Source organism: Pan troglodytes, chromosome 22, assembly GCF_028858775.2.
Source record: "Pan troglodytes isolate AG18354 chromosome 22, NHGRI_mPanTro3-v2.0_pri, whole genome shotgun sequence".
Classification (NCBI taxonomy): domain Eukaryota; kingdom Metazoa; phylum Chordata; class Mammalia; order Primates; family Hominidae; genus Pan; species Pan troglodytes.
The window spans coordinates 29700321-29716304 of NC_072420.2; the positions used below are offsets into that span (position 1 = coordinate 29700321).

General features: G+C 36.2%; 1 protein-coding gene across 6 annotated transcripts in view; it reads right to left on the reverse strand.

Moving 5' to 3' along the window:
* Positions 1-7947: 7947 nt before the first annotated feature.
* The window catches only part of LTN1 (listerin E3 ubiquitin protein ligase 1), a 64929-nt gene continuing 56892 nt past the window's right edge, over positions 7948-15984 (reverse strand). For 5 of the 6 annotated variants that reach the window (XM_009448521.4, XM_514851.9, XM_063803422.1 and 2 more), the window contains 4 exons: positions 14918-15138; positions 12280-12474; positions 10960-11127; positions 7948-10325 (listed from right to left, as the gene is read on the reverse strand). In XM_009448521.4, coding sequence (XP_009446796.3) covers positions 10263-10325; positions 10960-11127; positions 12280-12474; positions 14918-15138 — 647 coding nt within the window. In that variant the 3' untranslated portion in view covers positions 7948-10262. The remainder of the gene's footprint in view (positions 10326-10959; positions 11128-12279; positions 12475-14917; positions 15139-15984) is intronic. The other variant, XR_010154396.1, reaches the window with a different exon arrangement.

Genomic DNA, 15984 nt, shown 5'->3' on the forward strand with positions numbered 1-15984 from the left:
CACCTACATACCTCTAAATAAAATTTAAGAATGTACACTTTCATGTATTTTTAAGCTGATAACTAACATTTATCATCATAAATTTAAGTAAGTGCAAATAAGATAATTTCCAGTGGCATACTGTAAATATTTACATTTTCAAAAATAAAAACTTTTATGTCATTCTTTTAAATGTATCTAATAGAATCTAAGTACCATAGCAATTTGATTCCCACCATTATCAACATAATACATAAACAAGCTCTTCAATAGTGAGACATTAAACATCATTCACTGGATCTTTGTTTATATTTTGCTTTCCTCACAGAATTATAGTATATTTTACTGCTTAAAATATTTATCTCCTAAGGTACTTCTCTGAAACGAATATAAATTGAAATTTAAAAAATTTCCTATAACTAAAAGGCTATAAGTATTAAAAATAACTTTTTTCTAAATTATTACAGTAACTATTAGAATGCAGTAGATAATATCACAAACATGAATATTTTTACACACAAGTATTACACATAAAACATTAAAAATCTTACTGGAAATTCATCTGAGAATCAAGACCAATTTGTAGTGTTTTTTTTAGTTCATCTTTCTGTGGGTATATATGATTTATAACTAGCGTGACATAGCAGTCAACATAAATTACATTCCCATTTTTCCTATCTATAGATGAGATCATTTTTAATGTAAAACAAATAGATGAGAATGTAGTTTTGTTCTGTTTTTGTTTTAACTTTTAATTTTCATGGGTACATGGGTGTATATATTTATGGGGTACATGAGATTTTTGATACAGGCAAGCAATGTGTAATAATCACATCATGTAAAATGGGGTATCCATCCCCACAAGCATTTATCCTTTGTGTTACAAACAATACAATTATATTCCTCTAGTTATTTTAACTTGTAAATTAAATTATTATTGACTATAGTCACCTTGTTGTGCTATCAAATACTAGGTATTATTCATTCTATTTTTTTGTACCTATTAATCATCCCCACCTCCAACCCCCACCCCGCCCCGTGTCATTACCCTTCTCAGTCTCTGGTAACCATCCTTCTACTCCCTATGTCCATGAGTTCAATTGTTTTGATTTTTAGATCCCACAAGTAAGTGAGAACATGCAATGTTTGCCTTCCTATGCCTGGCTTAATTCACTTAGCATAATAACGTCCAGTTCCATCCATGTTCTTGCAAATGACAGAATCTCATTCTTTTTTATGGCTGAATAGCACTCCACTGTGTAGTACATTTTCTTTATCCAGAGAATGGAGATTTGTAATAATTCTTTGTCACTCAGTGCCACTGCATCCATCAATTTTTTTAGTAATACGTCAAAAATGAAATAAATTTTAATGATTTAATGGCTGACAGCCTGCCTAGGCTTTTAATTTTATTGAAAGCAAATAACTGAAAACCAGTGAGTTGCAAAAAAGGGTTAGCCATTATTGGAGTCTCTTTCTCAACACATTTTCAAATGACCTGTATAGACTGGAAGGGTTTTTTGTTTTGTTTTGCTTTTCCCACCTTGACAATGGTGAAACTGAGAAAGATGGGTGAAAATTATGCCTTTCTTTTAAAAAAGGACATATGTGAAAGGGGCAGGTGGGAAAAGAGAACCAGTCTGAGACAGGTATATAAATGGGAAGATCAAATTTTGGAAAGAGTATCGAGGAAGTGGAGGAAATGAAAATGGATTAAAATTCTCATTGCACAAGTACCTCTTGAAATGTCTTGGTGTGCACTATTGTGCTAACCCCTGTTTTAGATATAAGGGTACATTCTGCATCTAGGATTTAAGAATAAATGTATATCAATTAGTATTTCTGCTAATTAATTAAGGTGCATTCACTTGTGCATATTGGATGAAGTTAAACTGACGAACTTATCTGGAGAGTGGAGGGGTGTACAGTGAAGTGAAAGGCAATCGTTACTTAGTCAGGAAGCCCTTTTAAAGGGTGTCCTAGTCTTAACAATAAAGACAATGGTGAGGATTTGGCCAAAGAAAAACTTTAGCCCACGGATTGACTTGTTTATGTTTTCTTACTCTGCAATAAATTGAGTATTATAATGTCTCTTAAGGTGAGTCTCTTTTGTGAATTAAAATAGTCATAAAGTCTGCCAAAGTATCCAAGGTTTAAAAAAAAAAAAAGTTAAATTCAAACTAAAGTATACAGTGAAAGTTTCTGAACCAAGCCAGATGGTATCCGAAGAGATCAGACAGAAAGGGCATGTGCGATCCACAGCTGACTTAACCAGTGCTTTCACATCCCAGCCTCTGTGTAGCTAAGCTTGAGTTGGTGACTGCATATAAAAGCTTGTGAAAGTAAAATAAATCTAGGGACCCCAAAATCACTAAGCTAATGGGAAGAGTCAAGCTGGGAGCTGCTTAGGGCAAACCTGCCTCCCCTTCTATTCAAAGTCATCCGTCTGAGGCTCACCTGAAACAAATGCATATCTGATTGCTTCCTCTCTCCTATTGTTTCTGTGAAAATGCAGATCCACTGAACCAGACTAAATTGTGTATTCAGTGGAAGGCTGATCTACGACTTAAAAGAATGCAACCTTTTGCGTCTTACCTACTTCTAACGGGGCCACTTCGAGTTGTCCTGCCTTACCGGACTGAACTAATGTACATCTTACACATAGCTGTCTCATTTCTCCCTAAAATGTATAAAAGCAAACTGTACCCCCAAACACCTTGGGCATGTGTCTCAGGACTTCCTGAAGCTGTGCCATGGGCACATCCTTAACTTTGGCAAAATAAACTTCCTAAATTGACTGAGACCTGTCTCACATATTTTGTGTTCACAAGCTCTACATGGATTTAAGGCACAGATGGTAAAGGTTTTCCAAAAGTGCTCAAGCAGGGATACCAAAACATTGTATGTGCATATATGATTGCTATAAAGGTTATACATTATCCATAAAAAGCAAAGAGAAAGAATGGAATTGACATTCTAAGACTTATCTAGGTAACTGCTTCTCTCTAGTGGAGCTTTTGTCATTAAACAAATTGTGGGGACTTCTCTTATTTTGGCTAGAACATACTTTTGTCAGGCCAGTGACTCTACTCAAAAATTAGATACACTTACAGATACAGAAACATAGATGAGGATATCCGCTTAAACAAGAGAGCCACCAAGGACGTAAGAAATTGAAGGGTCAAGACCATGTCCAAAAGGGAAGTGCAAAGGTGAGAATGACATTTAGCACCTGTTTTCCCCTTGAGGCAACTGCCAATTCATAAGCAGTAGCCTAAGGCTAAGAAGCTAAATAGTGGGAAATAATGAGCAGAAAACAGAGGCCCAGAGGTTGAAAAAGTGAGCAGAATTTTAGGCTGTCTTACATGTCTGGGAATACAAAAACAAGTTCAGCATCAATCAAGGTGAAAGAACCTTGAATGAAAAGTAAATATACCAACCCTCAAAAGGACTAAAGCTCAGCTGTTTCATCAGCTAATTGCCACACTGATCTGCTCTTATCCAAACTGTTTGCTAGAAGCAAAAAGAAAACTGTCTGTGAAAAAAAGATAGTATCAAGAGTTAATGTCATCAACTCAATAATTTTTCATTCACATGTCAGGCATTCAGACAAAAATTATTGACCATGCTAAAAGATAAGACCAAATGACTGAAAATAGAAAAGTGGAAACTGTATTAAGAATTATCAAGCATGGGCTTCCAAATTACTTGTAAGTAACTGTAATTAATATGCTCTAGAAAATATATAAGATGATGAATTTCAGCAGAGGGTCCAAATCAGTAAAAATAATTAAATGGAACTTGTAGAAATTAAAAATAATAGAACTGAAATTAAGAACGCAGTAAATGAGTTAAATGACAGCTTAGACATAGCTGAAGACAAGTTCAGTGAATTACGAAATAGGTCAATAAAAATCCAGAATGAGCATGAAGAGAAAAAACGAATAAAACAACAAAACAGAAAAGAATCTAACACACGTATGGCTAATGGTGAAAAGCCCTGAGTAGGCGAGGAAAGAGACAATTGGGGCAAAAGTGATAGAAGAAGAGATTATGCCTGAGAATTTTCCAAAAATAATGAAAGACATCAAATCACAGATTCACCTAGAGACATCATAGTAAAACTGTTTAAAACCCAAAACTAAGGGAAAATAAAAGCAGCTGGGGGTAGAGTGGGGTAGGGTACACATTTTCTTAAAAGGAATAAGATTCACAGATGACTTTGCAACAGAAACAGTAGAACTCCAAAAGAAAAAGTAATACTGCCAAGATGATGAAAGAATTACCAGATGCAAAATGGAATGAAGAAATATACAAAGGGGTAAATGTGAAGAAAAATATAAATGAATATATAGATTCATAAAACAATAATAATGTCCTGTGGTGTTTAAACAACAGTATAAAAAATAATAGTACTGGAGCGGGCATCGTGATTCATGCCTGTAATCCCAGAACTTTCGGAGGCCAAGGCAGGAGGATCACTTGAGGTCAGGAGTTCGAGACCAGCCTGGCCAACATCGCGAAACCCTGTCTCTACTAAAAATACAAAATTTAGCCGGGCATGTTAGCACACGCCTGTAATCCCAGCTACTTGGGAGGCTGAGGCAAGAGAATCACTTGAACCTAGGAAGTAGAGGTTGCAGTGAGCTTAGTTCACCCCACTGCACTCCAGCCTAGGTGACAGAGTGAGACTTGATCACAAAATATGATAATAATAATAATAATAATAATAATAGTACTGAAGTTATTCTAAGGTCCCTGAATTTTTTGTTTTTGAGACAGGGTCTCCCACTGTCACCCAGGCTGGAGTGCAGTGGCATGATCTCATCTTACTGCAGCCTTGACCTCCCAGACTCAAGCAATCCTCCCATCTCAGCCTCCCAAGTAGCTGGGACTACAGGTGCACACCACCATGCCTGGCTAATTTTTGTATTTTCTTTTGTAGAGATGGGGTTTCGCCACATTGCGCAACCTGGTCTTGAACTCTTGAGCTCAAGTGATCCTCCTGCCTTGGTCTCCCAAAGTGCTGCGATGAAGGGTGTGTACTTTGAATTTTCCAGGAAGTGACAAAAAGAATTTATATGAGATGTTGATAAGTCAGGTATTAATGTTGGAATCTCTAGTATAACCTTAAATAATATATTCTATGATGTGAAAGAAAAGAAACTAATAGGAGGGGAAAATAGAAATAAAAAAGAGAAATGGAATACAAAACAGATGGAAAACTTAGAAAACGAATTATAAACTATCTTAGTAATTACATTATATAAATGAATTAAATGTTACAATTAAGAAGAAAAATTATCACACTGGATAGAAATGATTGTACATCTTAAAGGCATACTTTAGAAAACTGTGGTCTTCAATGGAACAGAACAGAGACCTCAGAAATAACACCACACATCTATAACCATCTGATCTTTGACAAACAGAACAAAGACAAGCAACGGGGAAAGGATTCCCTATTTAATAAATAATGCTGGGAGAATTGGCTAGCCATATGCAGAAAACTGAAACTGGATCCCTTCCTTACACCTTATACAAAAATTAACTCAAGATAGATTAAAGATTTAAATGTAAAACCCAAAACCATAAAAACCCTAGAAGAAAACCGAGGAATACCATTCAGGACATAGGCATGCATAAAGACTTCATGACGAAAACACCAAAAGCAACTGCAACAAAAGCCAAAATTGACAAACGGGATCTAGTTAAATCAAAGAGCTTCTGCACGCAAAAGAAACTGTCATCAGAGTTAACAGGCAACCTACAGAATGGAAGAAAATTTTTGCAATCTACCCATCTGATAAAGCTCTAGTATCTAGAATCTACAAGGAACTTAAATTTACAAGAAAAAACAATCCCATCAAAAAGTGGGCAAAGGATATGAACAGACACTTCTCAAAAGAAGACATTTATGTGGCCAAAAACATTTGAAAAAAAGCTCAACATCACTGATCATTAGAGAAATGCAAATCAAAACCACAATGAGATACCATCTCATGCCAGTCCAATGGCGATTATTAAAAAGTCAAGAAACAATAGAGGCTAGCAAGGCTGTGGAGAAATAGGAACACTTTTACACTGTTGGTGGGAATGTAAATTAGCTCAATCACTGTGGAAAATAGTGTGGCGATTCCTCAAGGATGTAGAACCCAAAATACCATTTGACCCAGCAATCCCATTACTTGGTATATAGCCACAGGATTATAAATCATTCTACTATAAAGACACATGCACATGTATGTTTACTGCAGCACTATTTACAATAGCAAAGACTTGGAACCAACCCTAATGCCCATCAATGATAGACTGTATAAAGAAAATGTGGTACATATACACCATGGAATACAATGCAGCCATAAAAAAGAATGAGTTCGTGTCCTTTGCAGACGTGGATGAAGCTGGAAGCCACCATTCTCAGCAAACTAACACAGGAACAGAAAGACCACCGCATGTTCCCACTCATAAGTGGGAGTTGAACAATGAGAAGACATGGACACAGGGAGGGGAACATCACACATTGGGGCCTGTTGGGGGTGGGGGGCAAGGGGAGGGACAGCATTAGGACAAATACCTAATGCACGTGGGGCTTAAAACCTAGGTGACGGATAGACAGGTGCAGCAAACCACCATGGCACATGTATGCCTATGTAACGAACCTGCACATCTGCACATGTATCCCAGAACTTAAAGTAAAATTAAAAAAAAAAAAATTAATGCCAGGTAAATTAGGCACAATTTGAAATTTAAAACTTTTAACAAAATATAACGGAATTTTTTAAACCTCAGTTAAGTAAAATTTTAAAACCTAACATAAAAAAGACTCAATCATAAAAGAAAAAAAAAAGGTCTGATTAAATTTAACCGAAAAATTCTGTGAGATTAAAGATAGTCACAGAAAATGTTAAAGACAAGCCACATATTAGAAGTCCTATGAGCTAAAGCATTATGATCAGTAAGAATACAAGTAACCCAGGAGAAAAATAGGTATAGATTATGGACAAAAATCTGTCAAATAATGACCAATATATGAAATGAAGCTAGGCTTCTTAAGGAAATATAAGTTAAAACAAAGAGCTACTATCTCATAGCTTTCAGACTGCAGAACTTAAAAATTCTGATAAGACTAAGTGTTGGTGACAAGATAGGAAAACCAGAATTCTCTTAAACTGCAGTTGGGAGAGCAAACTTGCATATCACTTTGGAGGGCAATTTGAAAACATCTAAAGTGACAGAGTATACACATCCTACTACCTGAAACTCCATTTTTATTTATTTTATATATATATATATATATTTTTTTTTTTTTTTTCAGACTGAGTCTTGATTGCTCTGTTGCCCAAGCTGCAGTGCAGTGCCACGATCTGGGATCACTGCAACCTCCACTTCCCGGGTTCAAGCAATTCTCCTGCCTCAACCTCCCTAAGTAGCTGGGATTACAGGTGCACACCACCATGCCTGGCTAATTTTTTTTTTTACTTCTAGTAGAGACGGGGTTTCACCATGTTGGCCAGGCTGGTCTCGAACTCCTGACCTCAGGTGATCCTCCCACCTCGGCCTCCTAAAGTGCTGGGATTACAGGCGTGAGCCACCGTGCCGGGCTGAAATTCCATTTTTAGACATATGTCCAGAATATCTAGCACATCTGCATGAGGTGACATGATCAAGAATGTACACTTGCAGCACTGTTCAAAATGGCAAAAAAATAACAATTTAAACAATCTTTAGTAAGGGAACTGGTAAGTAAACTGATATGACACTAAACAGCATTATGTTAAGTGGAAAATCAGGTTACAAAAGATTACATACATAAAACATCATTAACATAATTTTTGTTAACTATTATACATTGTTTCTGGATAAAAACACATGGTAAAGTATAAAATCTTAAACAGGAAGGAGTCACACCAACTTCAGAATTAGTACGTTAGCTCTAGGGAAAGAAGGAGGAGAATGGCGCCAGGGAGAAGTACAAAAGAGTAACATTTTATTTATTTAAAAATCAGAAGCAAATATGGCAAAATAGTATGTGAAGGGTACAAGGGCATTTATATTATTATTTTTCTGCATATTTGAAATATTTTTAATTAAAAAGAATTTTAATGGGCACATATGGTATAACAATCAAATAATAACATTAATTACTTGCACCACAAAAATGTATCAAATAACAACATATTATTTAAGCCACAGAAACTTATGTACATATATTGGAGCATGTGATAAAAGAGTCAAAAATAAATTTTAAAATTTGCAATTTACTTTGGGGTTTTAAATTAATAATTTTGCTAATCTCATGCAATTTTAAAATGTCCTTAAGCTAAAATTTTAAGGGCTGTAATCCTTTTTGTTAGAGTTGTCAACGCTGTACAGATAAAACTTTAATGTGGTATTCTGAATTTCAGTCTTATCTTGTAAAGCTTTTTCTGTAGTATATAAACAGTTAACAAGCTTTACAATTATACTTACAAGTCTTAAAGAAATGTATTAAGAGTCCTAAGTACGAAGAACAGTTATTTAATTATAACTACTTAATTATAGTGTTTCACCAAGAATCTGATGCCCTAATACTAATGTGGAAAAACAATGCTCCATTATTCCATTTTCTTTTCTGCTTGGGGTTTGGGCCAGAAGCCAAGATGTACCAATACTGGAAAGGCTTTAAACAGTCTTATTATAAAACCATTTTTAAAGGAAAAGTAATAACTTTCACGGGGAGTAACACAATCCTTTGGGATTACTATGTCAGAGAGAGACATAGAAAGATAGAGAATATTTTAAGAAAAGGGTTAACGAGGTAGTAAAATTTTGCTATCTGTACTTCACTTACTGACCCTCAGAGGCTCAAGGCTAGAAGACAATAAATATTTTACAGTAAAATGTAGGAGGCAAACAAAACTGGGCAGGACACTGCATCTATAAATATAATTCGAGAGATCTATAACTCACACATAGTACTTCACTCTCAACTATAATCCTCTGACCACATTCATACTATTTCAATAGTCATTTTACCCAGTAGATGGAAAGCAGTAATTTTATTTATCATGAATTGCTTTTTGCCAATTAAACATGTGCAACAGAGATGATTAGCTGGTCTCTCAAGTAACCTAGATATTAGATATGCTATTTCCATGTAATGGAAGACTGCAATAAAATTATTCCAAGTTCTAAAGTTCCACACTTTTATATTTTGGGCACAATTTTTAAGAGTGGCAAAAGGCAGGTTTTCACTTACTCCACTTCAGCCTATTATACTGAATTTTACCTAGTGCTAAAATCCTTAACTTTCATTTCTGAAGGCTGAAAAACATTTGCTCCCCCAAGTCTCTTATTTAGTATAACTTTGGCTGGTAAGAATAGCTAAGTTTGCTTCCAAAATTGAAAGTCTCCTACAACATTTTTAAATGTTTTTTTTTTCCACTGATCTTTAAGTTTCAGTAATACTCACTTATTTCTTCCCTCTCAATAGAAGGATAACTACCACTCCGCTTCATGAATGAAATAATCAAATTACTATTTCTCTCAAATTCTCACCCTCTAGAGACTCGCTCAGAGTAATAAATTCACTGACAAGTTTACAATTCAAATTTCACTAATATATAGAAATAATTCTCCCACAAGCAAAAAGGTCAGCATCAAGAATTTAATTTTCTGAGTTTCATAACCCTTGATAAATGGAGGCACCTTAAAGTTCAGTTTAAACTCTTTTATATAGGATTTCAGAGCATGCCTCCAGATATCTTAAGACAAGCTGTATTAATAGCTTAGTGTCATTTTTATCATTAAAATAATCTACAAATATCAGAATACTAATTTATTGTCATAACTAATAAATAAGGCTTAAAATATCTATAGATGTAAATCAGCTCTCTCAGTTTGTTTTGCTTCACTTGGACTATTCTAAAACACAGATCAACAAACGGAATGAGTTTATCAATAATATAGTTGTGCAATCTTTTCACAAATTCCAATTCTGTAATTTAGGGGTTTTTCATATTTATTTTTAAATATACAAAGAGATTAAACCATTAATAGAAATATTTTCTCTCAAATATGTAATATTCTTTTGTAAAAGAAAGTTTCCAAACATTTACAAAGCAATCTAAAGTTAAGTAAACCTGATTTTAGGATTATTACATTAACCAAAATAATTTTCCAGAGAAGGTCCTATTTAAAAGCAATGCTCACTGGCTTCCCCACATCCACACCTTCAGACGGATCCAAATCCAGTGCCTTTGTATGATGTACTTCAGGGATCCCTTCCAGTGAAAAAAATCTCAGAAAAACGTCTCACGACACAGTGGACAAGTGGATTTGTTGCTAGATGTAAACCATTTGTACTGAAAAAGAAAAGGTTTTAAATACTAAAAGAACTTTTAAAGTTCTCCTCTAACATACATCATAAAGTACACATACATCTATAGTAACCTTCAAATGATAAAGTGAAAAGGGAAGAATACTAAAATTTTTGCTCTTTCTGTTATCTCCAAAATTAACACAAATTGAGTATTACTTCCGATGGCTACACTAAGTTCTTCCTACTTAGGCTCATGCACACAATCACTAAGATATAAGAAATCTCCTGTGAAACAAATGAACAAATGGCAACTTCTTTTTCAGTATGTTTAAAAAGAGCACAGGGCTCTGATGCCAGATGGCTTCCAGTACCAACTCCTGTACTCTCCTTCATGGTCTAGATCTCAGAAGACCTTCTACTTCTTGAGTGGTAAAAGGTCACTGGAAACACCCATTTATTAGAGGGCCTTGATTCTACCAGTCTCAGTAAACTGCTAATTATCTTTGGCAGATTTAAAAAAATCACTTTTTAATATATCTCCCATTAGCTACAATTAAGTTTAACACACATTTTCTCTTCCAAAGTTAGACATTGTGTATGTATGTATGTGTGTGTGTGTGTGTGTATGTGTATAAAATACATAAAATATAAGTAAGTTAATTTCTCTTTAGACTTACCAAGCAGGCTGAATGGAATTTTTTCTTGCATGTTCTACAGGCTTTTTTGGGAAGGGAATAGTTGAAACCGTGAATGACTGAGAAACAGATCATGCAATCTTCAACACCCTCAAAACGTTTGTCTACGTTATTTTTCCACAAAGCTAAGCCTTCCATAATACTTCCATTCTGTTAACAAGCAGAAAAATAAGTCACTACACACTGATAACCACCAATTTTATTTTTATTCAATTTCACAAATTTTAAAGTTGAATTACAATTCTGAAAGAAGAGAATCTGCTTGGCTATGTTCATGTCTCCCAACTTATGAATGTTGGTTTTTAAAATAACCTCCCAAGTTTTTGGAACCAGATGTAATTTTTCTCCATTAAAGACATACTTTAAAGGCTTCTGGACCAATACTTAAAGTGTTATAGTCTAAGCTTGTTGCTTGATAAAACTCTCTTAATAATTAAATTATTTAGGTTAGTTCTAATGTTTAACTGAAAATGATGAAATTATCTCAAATGATTTGTTCCAGCTCTACAATATTGGTGAGCATATTTGTTTTAAAATAGTTTTTCTTGGCCAGGAGCGGTAGCTCAAGCCTGTAATCCCAGCACTTTGGGAGGCTAAGGTGGGTAGATCACTTGAGGTCAGGAGTTCGTTGACCACCATGGCCAACATAGTGAAACCCCATCTCTACTAAAAATACAAACAATTAGCCAGGTGTGGTGGCGGGTGCCTGTAATCCCAGCTACTCTGGAAGCTGAGGCAGCAGAATCGCTTGAACTGGGAGGCAGAGGTTGCAGTGAGCTGAGATCATGCCATTGCACTTCAGCCTGGGCAACAAGAGCAAAAACTCTTAAAAAAAAAAAAAAAAGTTTTTCTTTATTGTAGAATGCCTGAGATACACAATGTGCACACAGAACTGAAGATTTAAAATGTGTTTAGAGGTCAAAGGTCTTCGAGAGTCCTGGGACTTCTCTAACCAAAGAGGAGTTGAAATGTAAGAATAAAAGTGAAAGTAGCTCAGAAGGCATTCATCTGTCCAGTATCTTTCAAAAGATCCTCCCCGAAACAATTTCGTTAATACACCTTCTACAGTGTTAATGAAATAAAGTCAATCCCTCTCAAACACCAGAAAATAAATTACAGAACCTTAACAATTAAAACAGAAAGGCAGGTTTAATCCATTTAGGCATATCTCTGTATTTATCCAAGGAAGTTTAATATCTACTTTTATCTTAAGCAGAAAAGATATATTTTATGTTTAAATGCCCTTTTAAATAGATCATCTTTTCCAAGTTTGTAAAGCCAAATGTGTAAACAGAAACTTACCTGATGGGTGAGGTAAGTGCTTAACTGCAGCATCCAGTTCCGCCACTGCTGAACAGCTACTCCTACTCTTTTCCCACTTTCTACTGTTATTGAACCCAGTGGATAATTTGAAGGCAGTTGTATTATAAGTTCAATAACTATGTCCTCAATAGTATAAGTAGCCATTACCTCTCGAGTAGTAGCTCGAGCTTTAACCTGCAATACAACAAAGGATATTTTGTTTGCCAAATTTCTGTCTTTCTACCAGAAAACATTTTGATAGGTTGACTATTAAAAGCTAAAGACTTCATTCAAGGACAATGCAGGTAAATACATTCACTTATCTGACATGAGATAATTAAGAAATACGTTTAAATACCTGCCTGGTATATTTTTACAGTGATTTTGTGATATTCAAAGTTTGTTTTAAAAGAAATTAATTGCTCATAAAAAAGGTTTTATTATATTAGGCTTGTCACATAATAGTTCAATAAACCTTGAATAGATAAGTGACAGAATGGGTTATTATGCTTCTCTTCCACACCCAGAGTATTGAATGTCACTTCTACATCTAACAATTCTTCCTCTACCATATTATCCTCCTGAGCTTTGGAGCCAACCATCAACTGCCAGAACATTTATAGTTATTTGTTTGGTTTTCAAACCAACATTGCAAACTCAACATAAAACGCACACATTATTATCCTTTACAAACTTCATCTTCTGAATTTCCTACTTCCAGGCTAAAAAATCATGATAGTATCATTTTAAATTTCTGCTTCTACCTCATCCTAGATATTAACTAAATCACTAGCACAAAATCTCTCACATCCCTACTTTTATATTCCCACTGTTACTGCCTCACCCATGCCCTAGTCCTTTGCTCATGTCTACCCCAATAGTCTCCTCTAACCATTCATTTGAATCCAAACTGTTTGCCAACAGATCATGCTATAGATTGTGGTCAGAGCAATTTCAAAGATTTTAACTCTGATCATGCTACTGCCTGAATGAAAAATGTTCAGTGGCTGAATTGTACCACTTTAGACTGTTATTTGAGGCCCTTCCCAACATACCTCTAATTCACCATTGAGTCTATTCACCCTTGGGACTCCTATGCATTATTTGAGTTGGAGTACTGCATTATTTATCATTTCCTGGGCAACGACTGGAATGACATTCTCACTTCTATGCTTTTTGCTTTTGCAATACTATTCTCTCTCTCTCTTTTTTTTTTTTTTTTTTTTTTTGAGATGGAGTTTCACTCTTGTTGCCCAGGCTGGAGTGCAATGGCGTGATCTCAGCTCACCGCAACCTCCGCCTCCCGGGTTCAAAAGATTCTCCTACCTCAGCCTCCCGAGTAGCTGGGATTACAGGCACGTGCCACCACACCCGGCTAATTTTGTATTTTTAGTAGAGATGGGGTTTCTCCATGTTGGCCAGGCTGGTCTTGAGCTCCCGAGCTCAGGTGGTCTGCCCGCCTCGGCCTCCCAAAGTGTTGGGATTACAGGCGTGAGCCACCACACTCGGCCTATTTTCTTTATAGTAAATGCCATTCCCTTCATTTTCCCCGTAACAAAATCCTGCCCACCTCCAAGTGATTTTCTTCCATAAAATCTCACTTAATCCCCTCAGCCAGGTGAATCTTTCCCACTCAGATCACAAGGCACTCTTTCTCTTAATATGCTACTTTCCAATGCAAAAATCATTATCAGTCTCGCTCTTTTCCCTTTATTAGACTGTATGTTATTACAGGACAAGAATCTGGTCCTACTAAACTGTTCATATCCTTGGTGACTGGGACACAGTGCTTGGCATCAGTAAGTATTCCAGTACAGATTTTGAATGAACTAATGAATGCTCAAAAACTATTTGGTGGGTGAAATGGTTTGGATCTGTATCCCCGCTCAAATCTCATGCTGAATTGTAATCCCAAATGTTGGAAGTGGGGCCTGGTGGGAAGTGATTGGATCATGGGGATGGATTTCCCGCGGGTGCTAGTCTCGTGATAGTGAGTGAGTTGTCATGAGATCTGGTTGTTTAAAATTGTGTGACACCTCCCTGCCTCTCTCCCTCCTGCTCTGGCCATGTGAAGTGCTGACTCCCATTTGCCTTCCGCCACGATTGTAAGTTTCTGAGTAGCTGGGATTACTGGCGCCTGCCACCACACATGGCTAATTTTTATATTTTTTTAGTAGAGATGGGGTTTCACCATGTTGCCCAGGCTGGTTTCAAATTCCTGACCTCAAGTGATCCACCCACCTCGGCCTCCCAAAATGCTGGGATTACAGGCATGAGCCACTGCACCCAGCCTAAACCTCTTTTCTTTATAAATTACCCAGTTTCAGGCATTTATAGCAATCTGAGAATAGACTAATACAGTGTGTGAATGAAATTATACCACTGTTTCAATCCACGCATGAAGTAATGTTGAGATTTGACACACAAATTAGAAAATAAAATAGGCTGGTCTTGAACTCCTGGGCTCAAGTGATCCTCCCACCTTGGCCTCCCAAAGCGTTGGGATTAAGGCATGAGCCACGACTCCTGGCCACCAGTTTCTATAAATTCTGAGTTAAGAGCTACAGTCTGTTATAACAATGACAGACATACCCAATATTAAAACAACTTTTCTAGAGAAAGTCAAGACAATACTAACCGTCATGCCATTAAATAGTTGTGTACTTGTTTGTACAGAAGATATTTCTTGAAAAGAAAGAACACTGCTGACATACTTGCTTGTAAATCTATCCACAATATTGAAAACACGCTTCTCACTGCTATTCCACCACAACCTAACCATGGCAGGCAAGTCTTTTAATGTCATATGATAGACTGAACAAGCCAAGTGTGGAATGTGGTATGGAAGCGTTGTTGTTTCTGAGGAAAAAACAAATTATTGATTAGTAACATATATTTCTTATATAGAATAACACACTAATATTAGTATTTTCTTTAGAAAGTGATCCTTAATTTCTCAACAATAGTGCTATAGCTCATAAAAACAAACATACCAGAGAAACCAGAACTCTGGAGTATGAGCATCTTTCCACACATTCAAAATGAACCATAAGAATGGCAAAATAATTTTTTTTTAAAGTGAAAATCCCGCCGGGCGCGGTGGCTCACGCCTGTAATCCCAGCACTTTGGGAGGCCAAGGTGGGTGGGTCACGAGATCAGGCGATCAAGACCATCCTGGCTAAAATGGTGAAACCCTGTCTCTACTAAAAATACAAAAAATTAGGTGGGCGTGGTGACGGGTGCCTGTAGTCCCAGCTACTCAGGAGGCTGAGGCAGGAGAATTGCTTGAACCCGGAAGGCAGAGCTTGCAGTGAGCCGAGATCACGCCACTGCACTCCAGCCTGGACGACAGAGCGAGACTCCGTCTCAAAAAAAAAAAAAAGTGAAAATCCCAGTTGACACTGAAAAATCTACCTAGAAACAGATTTCTGTATTTAACATGAAGACCACAAATAAAATAGAATACACATATTTTAAAAAGAAGGAAAAATTAAAGATGCTTGCTGTTATAAATTATGAAAAGGAGTTTGGCCTCCTTTACTTTCCCCAGAGCTTGCTGAACTGCTGTGCAGAAGTCTTGGAATACCCAACTCAATACTCACAAGATGCAGTCCATCCTCAGATCTCCAAGACATTTAAAAAACTCATATTCTTAGTAAATTGTTTCCAATACTGTAGTACAACCAGATACATGCATATCTGTC